Source organism: Drosophila elegans, unplaced genomic scaffold (assembly GCF_018152505.1).
Source record: "Drosophila elegans isolate 14027-0461.03 unplaced genomic scaffold, ASM1815250v1 contig_149, whole genome shotgun sequence".
In the NCBI taxonomy this organism is placed as follows: Eukaryota; Metazoa; Arthropoda; class Insecta; order Diptera; family Drosophilidae; genus Drosophila; species Drosophila elegans.
Window position 1 is genome coordinate 8,335,727 of NW_024545513.1, and position 18,228 is coordinate 8,353,954.

Consider the following 18,228-nt stretch of genomic DNA (forward strand, 5'->3'; position numbering starts at 1 on the left):
AGGAAGCGTGTTCGACCCTCTAAAGAATATACACATATTCTTGATCAGTATCACCAGCCAGAATCTCGAAATCTGGCTCTTAATAAACACAGAGCAAAATCATGGTAAAAGCAAATATTTTGGACTTATATTCAATTTGAATTAAATATTTTTGGCACTGACTTAGCCCCGAGAAGTGTTGTGTTTAAATCAAAAGATTGCATGTCATACATCGGTGAATTGGTCAAAACCCGAAAAAAACACATTAAAAACTTGGTTTTTGTTTCAAAACCCTGGGAAATAATGGTCAAAATGTGGAATGTCATACACCGTCGAATTCGTAATAAAATTTCCAATCGAATGGCATTCACAGCTAAAATTTTTTCAGATTTTCAAATTTCTGCAAAAAATGATGATGTACCCCCTTACAAAAAAGTCAGAAATTTGGACACAAAAAAAACCTTTAAAAAATCGTTTTTCAAAATTCGGTTATTGTGTCAAAACTAAATTAATTGTTTTCAATCGATCAGGGATGGATCATATAGGTTGCCAGCTGTTCCAAATAGCAACTCTTTTGACTTTGGGTCTTATTTTGGCAAAGTTACAACAAAAAGACGCTTCAGAAATAATTTTGTTTTAAAAATCGCCAAAAACCCCAAAAAACACATTAAAAACTTGGTTTTTGTGTCAAAACCCTGGGAAATAATGGTCGAAATGTGGAATGTCATACACCGTTGAATTCGTAATAAAATTTCCAATCGAATGACATTCACAGTTAAAATTTTTTCAGATTTTCAAATTATTGCAAAAAATGATGTTGTAACCCTTACAAAAAAGTCAGAAATTTGAACATAAATAAATTTTTAAAAAATCGTTTTTCAAAATTCGGTTATTGTGTCAAAACTATATTAATTGTTTTTAATCGATCAGGGATGGATGGTATAGGTTGCCAGCTGTTCAACGGGTATCTAATAGTCGGTTCCCCTGTTCTTTTTCTTTTGCCTCGCAAGAAGGGGCATCATCATCCATATCTGCGGCTAATGCCGCGATTTGCCATTCGCACATCGTTATATGAATATGGAATGACCAGCGACTGAGGGGGTGGATTTCAATGGAACCGGAATTTATATGTGTGGAGTGTGCGTGTTTTATTTAACCAACAAATGAAAGACAAGTACGAAAAAGAAGAAGTAACAAAGAAATTTGATTCGTTTGTGGAAGAGTAGTTGAATTGCGATCTGACTAGATTAAATTTAGAATTTGGCAACCTGTTCTTCGGTGATGATGATGATAACTGATGATGACTTTCCTCCGCTGTTTTGTTACTGCAGAAGGGAGGCGTAAGACGGCTGGCTGATCTGTTCGCCGTTTGCCGCTCCTGGGACAGGACCACCGTCTCCAAGCGGTTGGGTGTTTACTGGTTGACTTGTCACGTTCGGCGATCCGGGAGCAAGTGTGATCATGCCAAACGACTTGTTCGACCACGACATACTGAAATTAAGATTAAGATTGGGATTGGGATCAACACCGATCGACATTTCAGTTGTCATTCTGCTGGCCACGTTGCTCCCTTCTTCTATGTGTGACAGTGGCATATGGATCAGCTCCGTATTATTGTTATTGCCATTATTGTTATTCAGATTCGGGTAGTTTTGCCTCGCATTCAGATTGACGCAAGGACTCATGCCGCGACTGGACTGGACTGGTGGGACATTCATGGGCCTTCCCTGCTGCATATTAGACTGGGATATACCCTGGTTCATAGTCTGAGGCATACCCTGTGGCATTCCGTGTTGCATACTCTGCAGCATGCCCCTTGACACACCCTGTTGCATTCCTTGTGGCATACCCTGTTGCATTCGTTGTGGCATACCCTGTTGCATTCGTTGTGGCATACCCTGTTGCATTCCTTGTGGCATACCCTGTTGCATTCCTTGTGGCATACCCTGTTGCATTCCTTGTGGCATACCCTGTTGCATTCCTTGTGGCATACCCTGTTGCATTCCTTGTGGCATACCCTGTTGCATTCCTTGTGGCATACCCTGTTGCATTCCTTGTGGCATACCCTGTTGCATACTTTGTGGGACACCCTGTTGCATACTCTGTAGCATACTCTGTAGTATACCATGTTGCATTTCGTGTGACACACCCTGTGGCACTCTTTGTGGCATACCCTGTGGTAGCATTCCTTGTGGCATACCCTGCTGCATTCCGTGTGGCATACCCTGCAACATTCCTTGTGGCATACCCTGTTGCATACTTTGTGGCATACCCTGTTGCATTCTTTGTGGCATACCCTGTTGCATTCCTTGTGGCATATCCTGTTGCATACTCTGTAGCATACTCTGTAGCATATCATGATGCATTTCGTGTGACATACCCTGTGGCAGCATGGCTTGTGGCATACCCTGCTGCATACTTTGTGGCATACCCTGCAACATTCCTTGTGGCATACCCTGCTGCATACTTTGTGGCATACCCTGCAACATTCCTTGTGGCATACCCTGCTGCATACTTTGTGGCATACCCTGCTGCATACTTTGTGGCATACCCTGTTGTATTCCTTGTGGCATACCATGCTGCCTATTAGGCTGCGGCATACCCTGTTGCATGTTGGATTGCGGCATTCGGTTAGTGCTGAGCATGTGGACAGGCAGGGGCAGCATTCCCACGCCCACGCCCACGCCCACGCCCACGCCCAAGCCCCTGCCCATGTCCATGCCTCCTCTGCCCATTTGGTTGACATGACCGCCGTGCATATGCGAGGGCCTCATATTCTGGCCATTGAAGGGCATGCCCTGGGGATGCTGTGGGTGGATCATGTGGTGGCCGGGCGGGCCATGGGGTCCCCGACTGAAACTCGGACCGTGACCACGACCATGACCATGCATGTGTTCTCGGCCACCCACGTTGTGCATCATCAGCGGAGGTCCAGGGCCGGCGCTGTGGCTGCGATGGCCATCCGTCTCGAACATGATCGGCTGTGCCCTGGCCCGCTCCTTTCGCAATTGGTACATGGTCGGCTGCAGAAAAACGCCTGGTGCTGGTGGTGGCGGTGGTGGTGGAGGTGGTGCTTGTGGTCGTGTTATCATGTAGAGCCCACTGGGACCCGGCTCGTAGCTCAAAATGGCCGGATTGAAGTCGGGATTGGGTCGGTGGTGGCGGTAGTTAAAGTGGTTGCCATTGTAGTGGTGCTCGGGCTCCATCAGCTGGTAATCGGCTTGGCCCTGGAGGCCAACGCCAATGCCAATGCCAATGCCAAAAGGGGGCACACCAGCGGGCATGGGAGAAGGCATGGGGGGATGCATGGGAGGATGCATGGGAGGATGCATGGGAGGATGCACGGACGCCTGCGAAGGGTGATCTCGAGCAGCCTGGGCAAAGCTTGGGAAATGGGTGGGCGGCATCACAAGCGGCTGCACCTGGGCGCAGGGCACATTGCCGCGCGGCGTCTGCGGCCCACCGTGCTCCTGGCATGTGGCACCATAGCCGATGGGCTGATAGCAATTGGGCACAATGGGGGTCTCCGATATGATGTAGTTTAAGAGCTCCACCCCTTGGAAGAGGAAGGGCTCGGGAGCGGCCAACTGCTGATCCTGCACTATGCTACCTGCGACGGCAGGTGCTTCTATTGCCTCAATGGTTATTGCGGCCTGCTCTTCATCCTCCTGCCTCTCCTCCTCCTCCTCAACCTCCACCTCAACCTCCACCACAACCTCCAGCTCCACCTCATCCTCCTCCTCCTCCTCTTCGTCTTCGTCCTCCTCCTCCTCCTCCCCCCTCCACATCCTCCTCATCCTCCTCCTCCTCCCCCTCCTCCTCCTCCTCATCCTTCACCTCCTGCTCCTCCTCATCCCCCTCGTCTTCCTCCTCTTCGTCACCGTTGTCGTCATCCTCGCCGGAATCCTCCTCATCGACGTAGCTGCTCTCCTCGCTGCCTTGGGGATCATTCTCACCGCCTTCGGTCCGCAAAGGGCTGATGGCGTTCTCCTTCCTGGCGGTATAGACTCCCTCCTCGTTGAGCCGCAGCTGTATGTCCAGCGCACCAGGTTGGGCTGGATTTCCGCCAGAACTGGACGGTCCAGTGGGATTACCAGTGGGCCTTACGGCGGTAAGATAACCTCGGTTGCCGTAGCTCCCGTTCGGAGAGTTGTCAGCGTTCCGGCCCTTGTTTTGGCTGGGACGTCCGCTACCGATGGCTCCGTAGCGGCACTGCTTGTCCGCACCGAAGTTGCCCACTTGGTTGCCGAAGCGACCCTCCTCCGGGTAGCGCAGTGCTCCGCCCAGCTTCTGCGCCATCGGATGACCCGGGTGCATTTCCAATTGCATTCCCGACTGCATTCTCGGATGCATTCTCTGATGCGAATGACAAGGTTGCTGGAATGCGGCACGAAGATGTTGTGGATGGGGGGGCATTTGATGCTGTGGCGGCGGCGCATGGGGATGCGACATATGACGTGGGCGCTTTGGCATTGCTGTAGAAGACTCGGTTATAAGTATCGAAGGGGTGCGTGCATTACAGAATCGACAACATTTGATCAAAAAAATTGAACAGCAAAGATGAATAACTGGTTTTTTAATTAAACGTTTAGTTAAAAATTTCATGTTTAAAATAAATTTAAAATCAAAATATAAAATACAATGCACATTAAATTAATATTAAAATTAATTATTCCAAATGGGTTATATCTCTTCAAAATGCATTATATTTAAGTTAGAAATGATTTAAATTTTTAAATAAAATTTTAAAATATATATTAAAATCAACTCTAAGCACAGTCAAATGAATAATTTAAAAATCTAATATTTACACAATGCCGTCTATATTTAGTTATAGAACTTTTTTGAGTGAGTTATCGCTCGTTGGCGAGTAGTAACCTACCCATGTTCCTGTTCCAGTAGCCGTACTGTTGCGGAGTTGGTCCAGTCGGTGGTCCGGGTGGATATGGTTGCGGCACCCTTGGTCCAGCGTTACCTCCGTTTGGTGACCGGGGTTCGTGGAGAGGCATCTCGAACAGAAGCTGTGGCCCCGTGTAGTAGCTGGCCGGTAGGCTGGGACAGAAATCCGTTTGGGTGGTCGCATCCACCAGCTTGGGAATCGCCTGCGGGCGATTAGGATTAGGAGGATTAGGAGGTAGAGCTGTCCTCGAACCGCAACCTACTCACCTGGATGCGGGCCCGATCCTCGGGCGTTAGGCTGTGCGGATGGCTGTCGAAGGGCAGGCCGAGTTCAGTGGCGATCGACCAGGGACGTGGCGTATTCTGCGAGAGAGGTCAAGTGGTGGTCAGGTGGTCGTCGGGACTGGAGTGCCAATCTTACCGCCGGCAGGAAGAGGCTTGGGTGCAGCGGCGGTGTCGCCAAAATGGCGGTGGTGTACTCGGCCATCTGGGCGGGCGACATGTGCTCAAAGGGGCCTTGGACCAGCGGCTTCATCAGATCGTTGGCGCGTATCAGCAGGTTGCGCAGTGTGCCCATATACTCGTCGGCCGGCAAGCCGAACTCACCAAGTTGCCTGGCAAAATCCTCGTACGGCGGGAACGTCGGGCCGTTTTCGTGCTCCGGTTTGACCACCAATGGGTTCGTCCTCGTCTCTGTGCCTCCTAAAGTCCAATTGCGACCGCCGTTTCTGCTAGTCCCCGCCGCCTCTGACAATTGAGCTTGGCGCTCATTCACCACATTCGGTCTGAAGTAGGCCACCCACGGAGTAGGTCGCTCCGCCAGTGGTTTTGGTGGCGGCGTCAACCGTCGCGGATCGCCGCACTCCAAATCCATGCCCAGGCCAAAGCTGTTGCAGTTGCGCTCTCGATGGGCTTTATTCAATAGTTGAAAGCGTCGCGGTATGTCTCCTCCGGGTCCGATGTATGGTCCAGTTCCGATCTCGAAACCCAAGTCGAAGAAGTGCCACTCCTGCTGTTGTTCTGCGCTCTGCGGTCCTCCGCTCTCGCGCCTTTTGGCTTCATGGGAGCGCTTTGGATGGAAAACGGGTGCGTATGGTGACATCTGACCTGACTCATTCTGGGCAGGGCTCTTGGGACTGGGGCTGCTAAGCGTCTCTGGTAACTGTGCTGATGCTTCCAGTGATGATTGTAGTGGTGATTGTAGTGATGATTCTAGTTGTGATTTAAGTGGTGATTCTAGTGGGGATTCTAGTTGTGATTTGAGTGGTGATTCTAGTGTAGACTCTATTGGCGATTCTATTATTGATTCTATTATTGATTCTATTGGTGATTCTAGTGTTGTTTCTAGTGGTGATTCTACTGGTGATCCTGGTGGTGATTCTACTGGTGATCCTGGTGGTGATTCTATTAGTGATTCTATTGTTGATTCTATTGTTGATTCTATTGGTGAATCTATTGGAGATTCTAGTGGTGATCCTAGTGGTGATTGTACAGGTAATTCTAATGGTGATTCTAGTGGCGCTTCAAGTGGTGGTTCAAATGGTGGTTCTTGCAGAAATTCTGCTGGTGATCTTGGCAGTGTTTCTAATGCCAGTTCCAACTGAACCACCATTTGAATTGATATTAGTGGTGGTTCTAGTGGCGGGTCTTCCAATAGTGCCTCAGATGGGGTTTCTTCTAGCGGTTCTGTTTCAGCTGCTAGTTCTGGACAGGGCTCAGCTCCTTGTTCTAAGGTTGGTTTTGGCTCCAGTTCTGGTTGAACCTCTGCATCCTGAGCTGGATCAAGACCTGCTGCGCTTAGTGCTTGGGAGTATAGGGCAGAAATGAGTGTGCTGTTTAGAATGGGAAAAGATAAAGCCTTACTGGCGGAGCAATGGGCCAAGTTCGGTGGGTTGTCCAGTTCGGGCACAGTGGGCACTTCCGGTTCCGTCATGCTCAAAGAAGACAATCGATTCCTAAATTCATAAGAGGCCAATTTTGTTGTGACTCCTCATTTGATGTGTGTGATTTGATTACGACTCGCTTACGCTTCTGTGGCTGTTTCGGGAAAAGGTTGTTCAGGGATCGGCGCAGCTCTCCTCATGCCACACTCGTAAGCTGCAGCTCAAGGACGTGCTTCGCATGGACAAGACAATGCTCTCCAGCTACCAACCTTTCACCCTGCCGGAGATCCTGTGTGAATGTCTGTCTGTCTGTCTGTGCCCGGCTGCTGTGAAAACATTTTTGCAATTATTTCAAATATTTTTCAACACGGCTTTGAAACGGCGACGTGCCGACGAGGATGAAACCCTTTTGTTCTCCACCATCTTGCGCCAAAATATTTTTCCACATTTTATTTTGCGCATATTTTTTACTGCCTCGCCTTGGCGCGAAATTAGCGTGAAGCAAGGAGAAAGGAGAAAGGAGAAGGGAGAAAGACGAAAAAGGGCCGGGGAGAAAGGGGCACTGGAGATAAACTTTAAATAAAACATGGCACACAAAGGGCCAAAGGAAGGGGTTGCAAGGAGCGGAGCGGGAGGATTCACAGGATTCAGGATTCTGGCTCCCGGAGGAGAGACGTCGAACGGCGCGACGCAGACCGCAATTCAAATAAAATCCTTTAGGGCTTTTGACTTTTAACTCATCCGTTTAACGAGCGCTCATGTTCGTGAGGCAGCAAAATATGCAATCCCGCCCAGGGTGGTGGTGGGGCTTTCGTTTCCCGGCCAGGACAGCACCCTTGACACCTACACACACACACACACTCACACACACACACACACACACACACATGCGAAGACAGAGAGCCCGGCACGTCCTTCGTCCTTCGTCCCTGCTACTCCAAAACTCCCAGCTTTGTGCAATTGCAAAACGAGAGCGAAACAAAACGCGAAACAAGCAAATCCAAGTCAAATCAACTCCAGGGAATATACGACCTAAGGTTGCCCTACAAATGTGGCTTTTAAAACAAAGAAATTTACCCAAACAATTTTGGTTCTTGTGTGCAACAGAGTTAAGCCATAGAAACAAATAGAATTTAATACTTGCTAGTAAATAATAATAATATGCTTCATTTATATTTTTATGTGCAACAGTTAATTAAGTTCTTGCTTTTAGATAAAGCTCTTTTGAATGTATATTTTGTATATTCCCACCCATTGGCTAAATACCACCCATAAAATGCAAATATATATATTTATTCTTCAGAAAATTCAAAGGAAATTCATTTAGGGTCACGATTGCCAAGTTGTTACCCTTATTTATTACAAATTGGTGTTGCTTCTTGTAAAAGCTCTATTAGATTTTGTGAGTTTTAAGAAGGAAAAGAAAACACTGCTATACAACTATGTGAATTCTTTCAATTGAAGACTTATTCCATTAAGAGTGTTCCTCGGTCGACTTGGCAGGCGAAACTTTGTGGCGAAAGCGATTTAAAATTTTTATGAGCCCTTTGGCCAGGCATATCTGAATCTTCGCTGTTGTGATTGCCTTTGTCACTATTCCTGCCGAGCACCACGATCCCGGCCACAATAAGCCAAATCGATTGATGGCAATTTCTGAATTGAACAATTGCCACTTGGTGGCATCGAGTGGAGTGGTTGGGTGTGCAGTACAGTGGAGTAGAGTGGAGTGGGCCAAAATCCTCAACTGGAGGATGCTTCAGCGAAAGGATGCGCCCAGGCGTTGAAGGCCTCACTTAACTATGCAATCAGTTTTTCCCCCATTCTAAGGTGACTTGTGGATTGGTGGATTGGTGGACTGCTATATTCGCGAAATGCTCCCCAGTGATTGCGACATTTATTAACTGGCAAATACACTTGTCACGGCCACGCCCACGCCCCCGTCGAGCACGCTTCGTTTAATAAATTGAGCGTTTTACGCAATTTATGCGGCTGATTTGACATTAATGTGGCCCAAACAGACTCGCCCACACATGCATAAATAACTGCGCACACATGTATGTTTATTTACATGTTGCCAGTACCCCCCCTCCTGCCCAAAATCCATCCAACATTCCACATCCACCATCCACCATTGCCATTGCCATCTTCATCTTCTTTTCAGCTTCTTTTTATTTATGACAACATCTGTCCCGGTAACTTGCTCCGCTCGCAAGGGCGTTAACGTGCCCGCCACACACACTCCATTAATCATTTTAACAGCCCGCCAAAGGAGTTGGCCTCCTCCACGTGTGTGGCTTGTCTAGTTTCCGTTCAGTTGCGTTCAGTTCCGTAAACTTGGGCCATTAAAGCCGGCAGCCAAAGCCGAACTCCCATTAACCGAAGGAACGTAACTCACGGTTACGAGTCGCTATTGTATACTTTTGGGGGTCGCGTCTTGCAATGCAATGGCTATTGAGGCGAACAAGACTTGCATATAGTATCCGCAAAAATAGTTCAATTTTTTCGAGCTCATTTCTTAAACATGTCTTTTTTTTTTTAATCGGAGGAACTATATCTAGACTTAAAGGTAAATGAGCTATTTTTGGGGGGATGTTGTTAATGTGGTAGCCCAATGAATTCAATTCAATTACTTTTCTCTAAATCTATTCTTTCAAGTTAATAAGCTGATCCATATAAACCCGATTTAGAATATCAAGAACTTAAAGAATATATTTCCTTAAATTATAAATTAAAGAAATTATCGACTTCATAATGGCACACATATCCATTAATTCATGCGCACTTATTTTAATATTACATTTCAGGAAATATAGATAAATCCCCAGTTCTTAGATTTTTCTCTTTAGTGGTTCACAAATGTATGAGTTGGAAATCTTTGTTGATAGCAAAATTGTTTTAATATTTTTTAAAATTAATGTAAAAATAAAAATAATTCCAAATAAATGAAAATTACTACTACTTTACTTTGGCCCCCAAAACTAATTAAATCCAAGAGCTTGGGAAGCTGGAGATGTCCCCCAGCTCAAAGCCAAAATTCGAATTCTGCCATCAAAGCCCAATTTGAGGTCTCTTAGCCCCACCTCTGACCCGAATAGTTAGTGCCGCACACAGCTGGGCCACAACAATTCCCAGTTGCCAGTCAAAGTCAAAGTCGAAGTCGAAGTCGAAGAGTTGAAAACTCTCAGACGCAGCAATAATTCACGTGTGCCAGCTAATAAATTAGAGGGAATGCGGCCCGAGCGCATCAAAGGATAACTTTTGCGCTCCACTTAATGCGACCCCGCCCACCCACAACCTCGGAGAAAACATTAACCTGGCCAAATAATCAGCTGTAAATATTTTATACGTGAAACTTTGACAAACGAAATTCCCGTGGCAGAGACAACTATGTGTGGCATTTGCTAAGTTGCGTGCCACACTAATCTAGGCCTAGCTGATGATGGAGGAAGCGGACTTGGCTGGTCATCCTGGCCACCAGAAGATGATGATGATGATGATGATGATGATAGCGATGGCGATGGGGGGCTTACGATAAGAAAGCAACAAATAGAAATGAATGCCAATGGCTAATCAAAATAAATGCCAGGGGATGCAGAAAGTGTGTGTGTGTGTGACAAATGTCGAGCTTAGGTTTAAATAAGGGGACACAAAAAGTTGAGAGGGGGCATTCATTTGGCTGCCACAAATCCCTGCTCGTTTTGACCAGGCCATAAATTCATTTTGGCCCGCTGCACATGCAAATGTCCTGTCCAAATGTCCTAATGAGTGAAGTGGAGTGGGTGCAGCAGAAGCAGCAGCAGCAGCAGCAGCAGCATCAGTAGCAAAAACAGCGCACAATGAGTCCTTAAAGATTAATTAATCTTTTGCTGCCACATGCGGCTGCCGTCGAGGATAATGCTGATGCGTGTGTGCTTGTGTGTCCCTGTTGACCATTGTCCTGGGTCCTTTCTGGTCTCGGTTTTAAGCTAATGACACAAAACGCCAAAAAGGATGCGAACCGAACCAAACCAAACCAAACCAAACCGAGCCAAACCAAACCAAATGAACCCCAGCCTGTTTGGGCTTATCTTTTGCTTTTGAAGAAATAATTAATGACCTCGTTTTTGCCACTGTGCCGACGACACCCGGAGCAGACACCACGGACAACAGAGTCGGCCGGGCCATTAAAAATCGTTTATTTCGATTTGATTTAATCCAAAATAGATTGCCAGTCCCAGGTCTCCATGGCCTCGGTAGCCAGCTATCCAGCTTTCCATTTCCCTACATAACAACCAAACAAACGGACGGTGCGGCCAATTTATGCACTCAATTTGCAGTGCTGCCCGGCTGGAGCTGCGCATTTATAAATTTCATTGGTTAATCCTTATTTTCGCATTAAGCGAGGACCACCGCAACCGCTATGCAAATGTTGCATTGTCCTGTTGCACCAAACGTTCCACCCCCGCCCCTCCCCCCTTCTTTTTGGCAATTAAACTAATCGCACGCAGGGCTTAAAACGCGATTTGCGGCCTCGATTGCCAATTGCGGCATGGCGCAGGGCTTGCCCTTTTAGCGATTTTCCGATTTTGCGATTTTCCGATTTGCCACAAAATTTATTTAAGCGACACAGGCCGCACACCCCTTTTGCTGCCCAATCCCAATCCCAATCCCAGTCCCAATCCAAATCCCAAATAGCCGCTAGCTGTCATTTAAACTGTTTGCATTGCCTGTTTAGCGGTTATTGCGGCACGGCGCCTAATGCAAATGTTTAGTTACGGTTACGCGTGGCCAAAAGTGGCGACCAAAGGACAAAAGGACATCACGGAAGGACAAAGGATTTGATGCAGAAATAGTGTGTATAGACGACTCACCTGGTTGTGATCCTCCTCTGGCCTAAGCTGTCTGGTCAATAAATGGTTTTCGGTTCTCGGTTCTCGCTTCTTGATTCTTGGTTATGAAAATGGCTTCTACGTGTAGTAGTTCGTTTCAACTTTTTAACGATTTTTTCCTTTTTTTTTTTGTGTAAATATTTTTTTTTTTCTTTAATGCTGATACACACACTGGCTTCGTTTCAATCGAACTGCTGTCCAGAATCATTCCAACTGTCAGGGCACTACAAACTAATTCTCCAGGCCCACCTGGATGGCATAGAAATTCGAAAAACAACTCAGTCTACAGTGGAGTCTTGATAAATGCCGACAAGTGGCCAATTCCCCGTTGGGTGTTTAGCAGCTCGAAAGGAATCCGTCAAGAACGCGTCAATTTAATTGCGCACGTGGTTCTGAATGGGAAATGGGTATCAGGATGGGTATGGTATGGATGGGTATGGATGGGTATGGGTGGCATTGGGGGGTCGCCACGTGACACAAGGACACTGGCATCGGTTGCAGCTTGTGGCTAATAGCGACCGAGAAAACGGCCAGCCGACTTTGATTTCTCGCAAATTTCATTAAGCTAGATAAATGGCCGGCGATTAACAAGCTGTCTTTGCCTAAGTCCTCCCATCCTGTGGTATTTATGCAAAAATTCGTTATGGCTGCCAGAGGAGCGGAAACGGAAATCGCACGCACTTTGGTTTATATACACTACAACAAAGGGAAACTTCAAATCCATCTAAAGTTGATTTTTAAATATTTTGCTTTTTTTTACACACTGTTTAGATAGTAAGAATTTGTACTTAACTTTATATATTACTGGCACTAAAAAAAAAGAAATCAATTACTTTCAATATATTTAATATTGTTATTTATTGAGGCATGGAAAATATTTGTATACGAATATATATATATTTTTACAAGCAATGAGTTTCAAATTCTTATAATTATAATAAGATGAAGGAAATCTATTGAAATATATTATAGTTAAAATTTTATAACTTGTGACATTTTGTATAAGTACAAGTGGAATCCCCTTATGTTGTATTTACAAACTTAAAACATGTTTACACTTAATTACAGAGTACTCGCAATTCGTTGTTCCCCGTTTGTTGGCCTTTGTTCCATTGTTGTGCTCGCTGTGACATGATAAATTGCTGGAAATTATTCCTCAACTGCTGCTGGCAACTTCAACCCCGACTTTGCATACAGCTCTTTTTATATCGCGGCGATATCTGCGGTATCTGTGAAATGGCATACTTAAAAGTTAATTGTAGCCGAGCGCAAACTTTTCAGAGGGGCGAGCGACATGGAGATTGGTGTGCCGACGAATTTGAAATTTATTCAAATTTTGAACAAACTGCGACATGTTGTAATTCTCTTAGCTAGCGATTGTGGCTGCTGGTTGCTCCTTGCTGTTGTCCTTGTCTTGATTTTAAGATTTGTTGTCCATGTTTGTTCGTGTGTTTGCCTGCCAATTTTTGTGACTTGAAGATTTATCGCAGCGAAAGTCAACTGAACGCGAAATGCGAAATACGAAATGCGACAGCTGTGGGCGTCCAATTGGGCCGACTGGGCCGCCTGGCAAATTGGTCATTAAGTGACACGCAGACAGGACCCCTCCCCTCCCCTCTCCCTCCACATCCAATCCAACCCATCCTGCAGAGAGGTCCTTGCAGCCGGGGACATTTTAATTTGGTCTGTCAGCGGCAGACGTCCAACGGAAAACCGCAAAATGCAGGAGCTGGCAAACTGCAGCGCAGGCAGACAAAACTGATTTGCCAAATAGCGACACCTGACCACCTCCGTCCTTTTGCTCCTCCATTTCCAATCCCCACACTCGGTTGTGCGGTGGCTGTGACAGGACATGTTGTTGATTTCTAATTTCACGCTGCGTTGTGTGAAAATCAACACCGTCACATGGAAGGGTCATCGAAAAAGGACGCAGCCCGCAGAAAAACGCAGCTAATGAAGCCTATGCAAATCGGGAGCGGCAAAAGACCGTCGGCCAGAGTTGGATTGCCAAAAAGTGGTATGAAGGAGTGCAGGACACCCCCCACAACCACTTAGCCCCGAACACCAAACACTAAACACTAAACACCAAACATCGAACGCAATCCGCACAGCCACTTCCGCGTCTGGCCGCAATCAATCCGATCCCATCTGTCCTCGGAAAAACCACCTGCCGCAAACTACCGTCATGTGGCCAAAACTAAGGGGCGGCGAAATTAGCGCGATTTCCGCCGCAACTTCTTGGCCAAAAGGAGCTGGAAACAATGACAAACAAGGCGAGGCAGCATACAAAGCATTGAATGGGCCAAGAATCCTTTTGGCAAGGACAAAAGCGTATCTTGAATGGGGGCATACCTTACAAAAAGGACATCAATTGTGTGGGGTAACAGTCGGAAAGAAAGCTTTGGGGATGTAATATTAAAGATTATAATTTAATTGTTTAATATAGTTTTTTTACGCCCTTTACGATATGATGCACAAAAATGGCAAACTTTTGGCAACGTTTCTTGTTTTGGTCAAGTAACAACAAAAAATTTCTCAATAAATATGTTTTTTTTTGTCAAGTCTATAAAAGGGCAAACAACAATAAAAAAAATTGGTTTTTGAAATTTGGAACATCATATCTGGCATTCACAGTTAGAAATTTTTATTTTTGAGAAATTTTCGCAAAAATTCATGATATAACTAATATAAAAAATTTTTGAAATTTTTCAAAATCAACCGGGGATGGATTGTTCAGATCATCAGCTTATCACAATCTGAATTGGCTGAATAAAATTTCCTATTTTAATGGCACAGTCTCATAAGTAAGTGCCAAAAAAAAACCTTCGACCTCAGCTAGTATAAAACAATACAATGTAAATCGGGTTCTTAAACCTTGGAATCACAGTCCTCACAGAATCATCAGGAACTTGGTTAAAACAATAATACCCTCTGCAAGGCCAGGACAACAACAATGGCAGCAAGTTGGTAAATCACCAAAATCCGCATCTTTAGCATCTTAACGGCCAATTTAGCACCAGGGAGGAAGGTGGGGGGCGTGGAAAACAGAGAAAACAGGGAAAACGGGGAAAACAGGGAAAAACGAGACGACAACAAGGGGTGGTGAGGATGCCAGAAAAAGACAACAGCGAAATTAGACAAAAGCAGCAAAGGCAATAATAAAAGATAATGAAACAAACGTAAAGTCTGTGCAAATGGCAAGGACTCCTAGAAGGAGGCCGTGGAAACTTCTTGGAGCTGCCGAGTTGGTCGAGTTAAATAAAAACACTTTGGGGAACAATAGACAACGAGGACGCCGGAGATATGACACTCCCGTTGCCCAAACCCCCTGGACTTTTTGCTCAGAGCGCAAACTTTTGCTCCCTCTAGGCGTTTGTCATTCTTTCGCCATTTAGTCAGCCCCTCGAGCTGTGGGTCCTCCAACCGCTTCATTATCTGTTCATCCCCATCCCCATCCACAACTCCCACCCACTTGAGCTATCTTTCTGTTTAATTTCGCGTGCCGCAACGTGCAATTACACAAAAGGATACAGAGGGATACAACAGGCAGGAGCCAGGGAGGATGGAGGTTTTAAGGGGGCCACAGGTAGACCTTGATTCGGGTCATGACAGGAAGTGCCATTGTTTGAACTTGAAGATCTTCAGGAACAGCATGGCTGAGAAGTGAGTTTTTAAAGCTGGCTGTAAACGAAGCGTCGGTCACAATACCAATTCCAGTACACCTGGCGCCATCTGTGGGTCTTTTCCTGCCAGGACTCGCTTAGTGGAGACACAAACCGCCATAGATGCTTTCAAGTTCCTCAAAAATGCGGCTATTCCAATTCCAGCTCCCTCATCAGCTTAGGTTGTTGGGAAAAACAACCAGATCATTCATTTTCCCGCCACACATCGGGGGTGGGGAATACTCATTTCCTGTCGCCTTTCCGCTGCGGGTTTTCCCGCATATGCAACGTTTGTTTTTCCCATAAACCCGATTTTCCGCTTTTCCGCTTACCCCCTTTTGCCACTCGATCGTTTTGCAATTTTCGTTTTGTTTTTTTTTTGCGCGCGCGCGTTTGCATTTCCGCCGCCATCGTCGTTTCTCGGCCAACGGAAACACAGGCCAAAAATCACACAATCACCAGCACTATGGCCAAAATCGAATCGAAATCGAAGTCCAAATGCGCCGGCAAAGCGTATCAAATGCCATGTTGACCGCATTTGGACAGGTTGTGCCATTGCCATCGCCAACGCGATCGCCCGATGGCCAAGTGCCAAGTGCCAAAAGCGATCTACGTGCGCATTCCAAAGCCCACTGAAGCTAAAGCCCTACTCTCCAGTCACCCGAGATCCCCGATCCCCGATCCCCACTCCCCACTCCCCAATCCCCAATCTACGATCCCCATTCAAGTGCCGCACTCGTGGCGCTATTTTTGATTCATTGAGCAATTGGCAATCACGTTCCCAAAATGTTTGCCAGTGGCAGAGGAGGCAGCCATGGGCTATTAATTTCCGACACCGAATGGCTTTGTGCGACCAGGCCCACTATCGCCTAGCAAATGCTAATGCTAATGCTAATGCCCACTTCCTTCCGCTTTTGCTCTTTACGACTTATCATCCGACTCATCCGACTCATCCGACTCATCCAACTCATCCAACACAAGTGCATCTCGAGCAGCTGCGACAAATCTCCTCCCAGTTGCATGTTAAAAATATCCCAAATGAGTTTGGCATGTGCCGCGGCAGCTGCACTCGGGGAAAAGTACAGGAATTCTCAGCTTTGTTGTGGTAAAAGCGGGCTTGAAAAGAAGCCAATTACAATTTTTCTGAATTTCTTATTTGAAAATAGTATCATTCATAACTAAAGTTTTTAACTTGAAGTTATTATGAAGCCAAGAAAAATTTGTACTAAAGCCATGCAAAAATAGATATTTTAATACAAGCCTGAATTGTTAGGTTTGAAATATTCTCAAAAGAAGTTTGAAGCAATCAATTAAACTCTCTCTTACACGCCGATGAAAACTACAGATTGAATTGTTTTTTCGAATAATGCCAAGATGTCATCTTGTTTAAATATGAAAGGTACTTTGTTAATGGATTTTTTTTATCTTCTACTAATTCGATGGTATTTTTTCAATAATTCCTCAAACCGTTTCTGTTTTAGGAGTTTTACATTTAATTTAAAAACTTAACACTTGTATGATAGCTTGGAATTATGCAAAAATTATTTATTGTTTTAGTATGAAATAACTTATTAGTTTCTACTATTTCTAAAGTATTTTTTCAAATCGTTCCTGTTTTAAGAGTTTTACTCATATTTTAGGAGCTTGACACTACATATTATATAGTTTTGTTGCAAACGGAACCAACATTTTTGATACATTAAAGTATGATCGTACCTAGATTTTGTGGAGGGCTTTTTTCCGAGTGTGTGAAAACTGGAAAAGTGGAGAAGCGCCTGTGCGAGTTGCGGGTGAAAGCGAATTTTCCCGGCCTTTGGAAGAGATCTTTTGGAAAAAGATCTGTGAAATGACTGGCTTTCTTTCCCCCCAGCTTGCCACTAACATAGACTGTGAACTCTTCAGCTGGCCATTGCTAATTTATGCCACGTCGCGGCTAATTAATTTCTGCTGGCCAGGCCATCAAAGCCCATGGCTGGGCAATCTGTGGGCAATCAGAAACTCTCGCGTTCCGTGCGCTGAATGGTCAATAGTATATGGGAATAGGTTTTTCATTGGAAATTTTTTGCGCGTTTCGCAGTCGGCCCGTCGCCATCTAAACGAATTTCATTTACAAATATTATAGGCAATAATATGCATATAGCCAGCCATCGTTTATGATTGTGTAACTGCACAACGAGCAACATTAATAAATGCAAAGGCATTCCGTTCGTTGTCGTCTTCGTTGTCATTTGCTGACCATTTTCAATGTTAACTTGGAGACAATTCTGTAGAAATGCAAATGCCAAATGCAAAGTGCACCCAACGCAGCCGCCTATTTCCATTTCCATTTCCATTTTCTTTTTCATTTCCACTGAAAGACGTTTCCTGGCACTCCTCCCCCGCCGTAAAGATCTTTGGCATTCGAAAACACGCAATTATGCCTGCACCCACATGTGTTTTCCGCTGCACATTTTGTGTATGGCGATGGCTCCAAGGCGACAGTTGCATTTATGCTGATGCTGAGATTGTAGACACTCTGGGGCCGGGAAAGCACTGGCTAGTTGGAAAAATACCTACTTACATAAATTATTCGAACAAAAAGCCACTAACTAGACTTCCACAGAATGATTATCTTAGTCACAGCTTTATAAATAACTAATCTATTTGTTTTTATTGAATAACTCAGCTTAGTTTATATAGATCTATCTTGATCATATTTGGAAGAATTATAAATTTGTTCAAGCCTGTTCAAAAATGTTGCTATTAATTTTTATGCTTACAATGATATAGCAAATATACTACTATTTTATACATTTGTCTTGAAACAAATGTTCTTTTCTGCTCCACAAAACTGAACACAAAATAAAGATCAATTACAATGATTTATTTAAAAAAAACGTAAATTTGTAAGCCTCAAAATAAGAAATGTATAGCTTCTTTTGCTTCACAAATTAAATA

The 18,228-nt window shown here is 45.2% G+C and overlaps 1 protein-coding gene across 1 annotated transcript; it reads right to left on the reverse strand.

The window, feature by feature from the left end:
- Positions 1–1,301: 1,301 nt before the first annotated feature.
- On the reverse strand, positions 1,302–11,802 carry LOC108136369 (histone-lysine N-methyltransferase 2D). Its single transcript, XM_041708975.1, has 8 exons — positions 11,612–11,802; positions 6,906–7,087; positions 6,742–6,833; positions 5,300–6,681; positions 5,146–5,241; positions 4,862–5,081; positions 3,817–4,454; positions 1,302–3,725 (listed from the first exon to the last, which is right to left on the reverse strand). The coding sequence occupies exons 2-8, from the start codon at positions 6,959–6,961 to the stop codon at positions 1,302–1,304; spliced, it is 4,908 nt and encodes a 1,635-aa protein (XP_041564909.1). The 5' UTR covers positions 6,962–7,087; positions 11,612–11,802.
- Positions 11,803–18,228: the final 6,426 nt, after the last annotated feature.

Bases quoted from the DNA above. Each gene is read 5' to 3' on its own strand.
- LOC108136369 (XM_041708975.1), bottom strand. From the start codon at position 6,961: ATGAGGAGAGCTGCGCCGATCCCTGAACAACCTTTTCCCGAAACAGCC. The intron at 5,082-5,145 runs GTGAGTAGGTTG...AATCGCCCGCAG, and splicing joins AGGATCGGGCCCGCATCCAG to GCGATTCCCAAGCTGGTGGA. The intron at 4,455-4,861 runs GTAGGTTACTAC...AGTCTTCTACAG, and splicing joins CTACTGGAACAGGAACATGG to CAATGCCAAAGCGCCCACGT.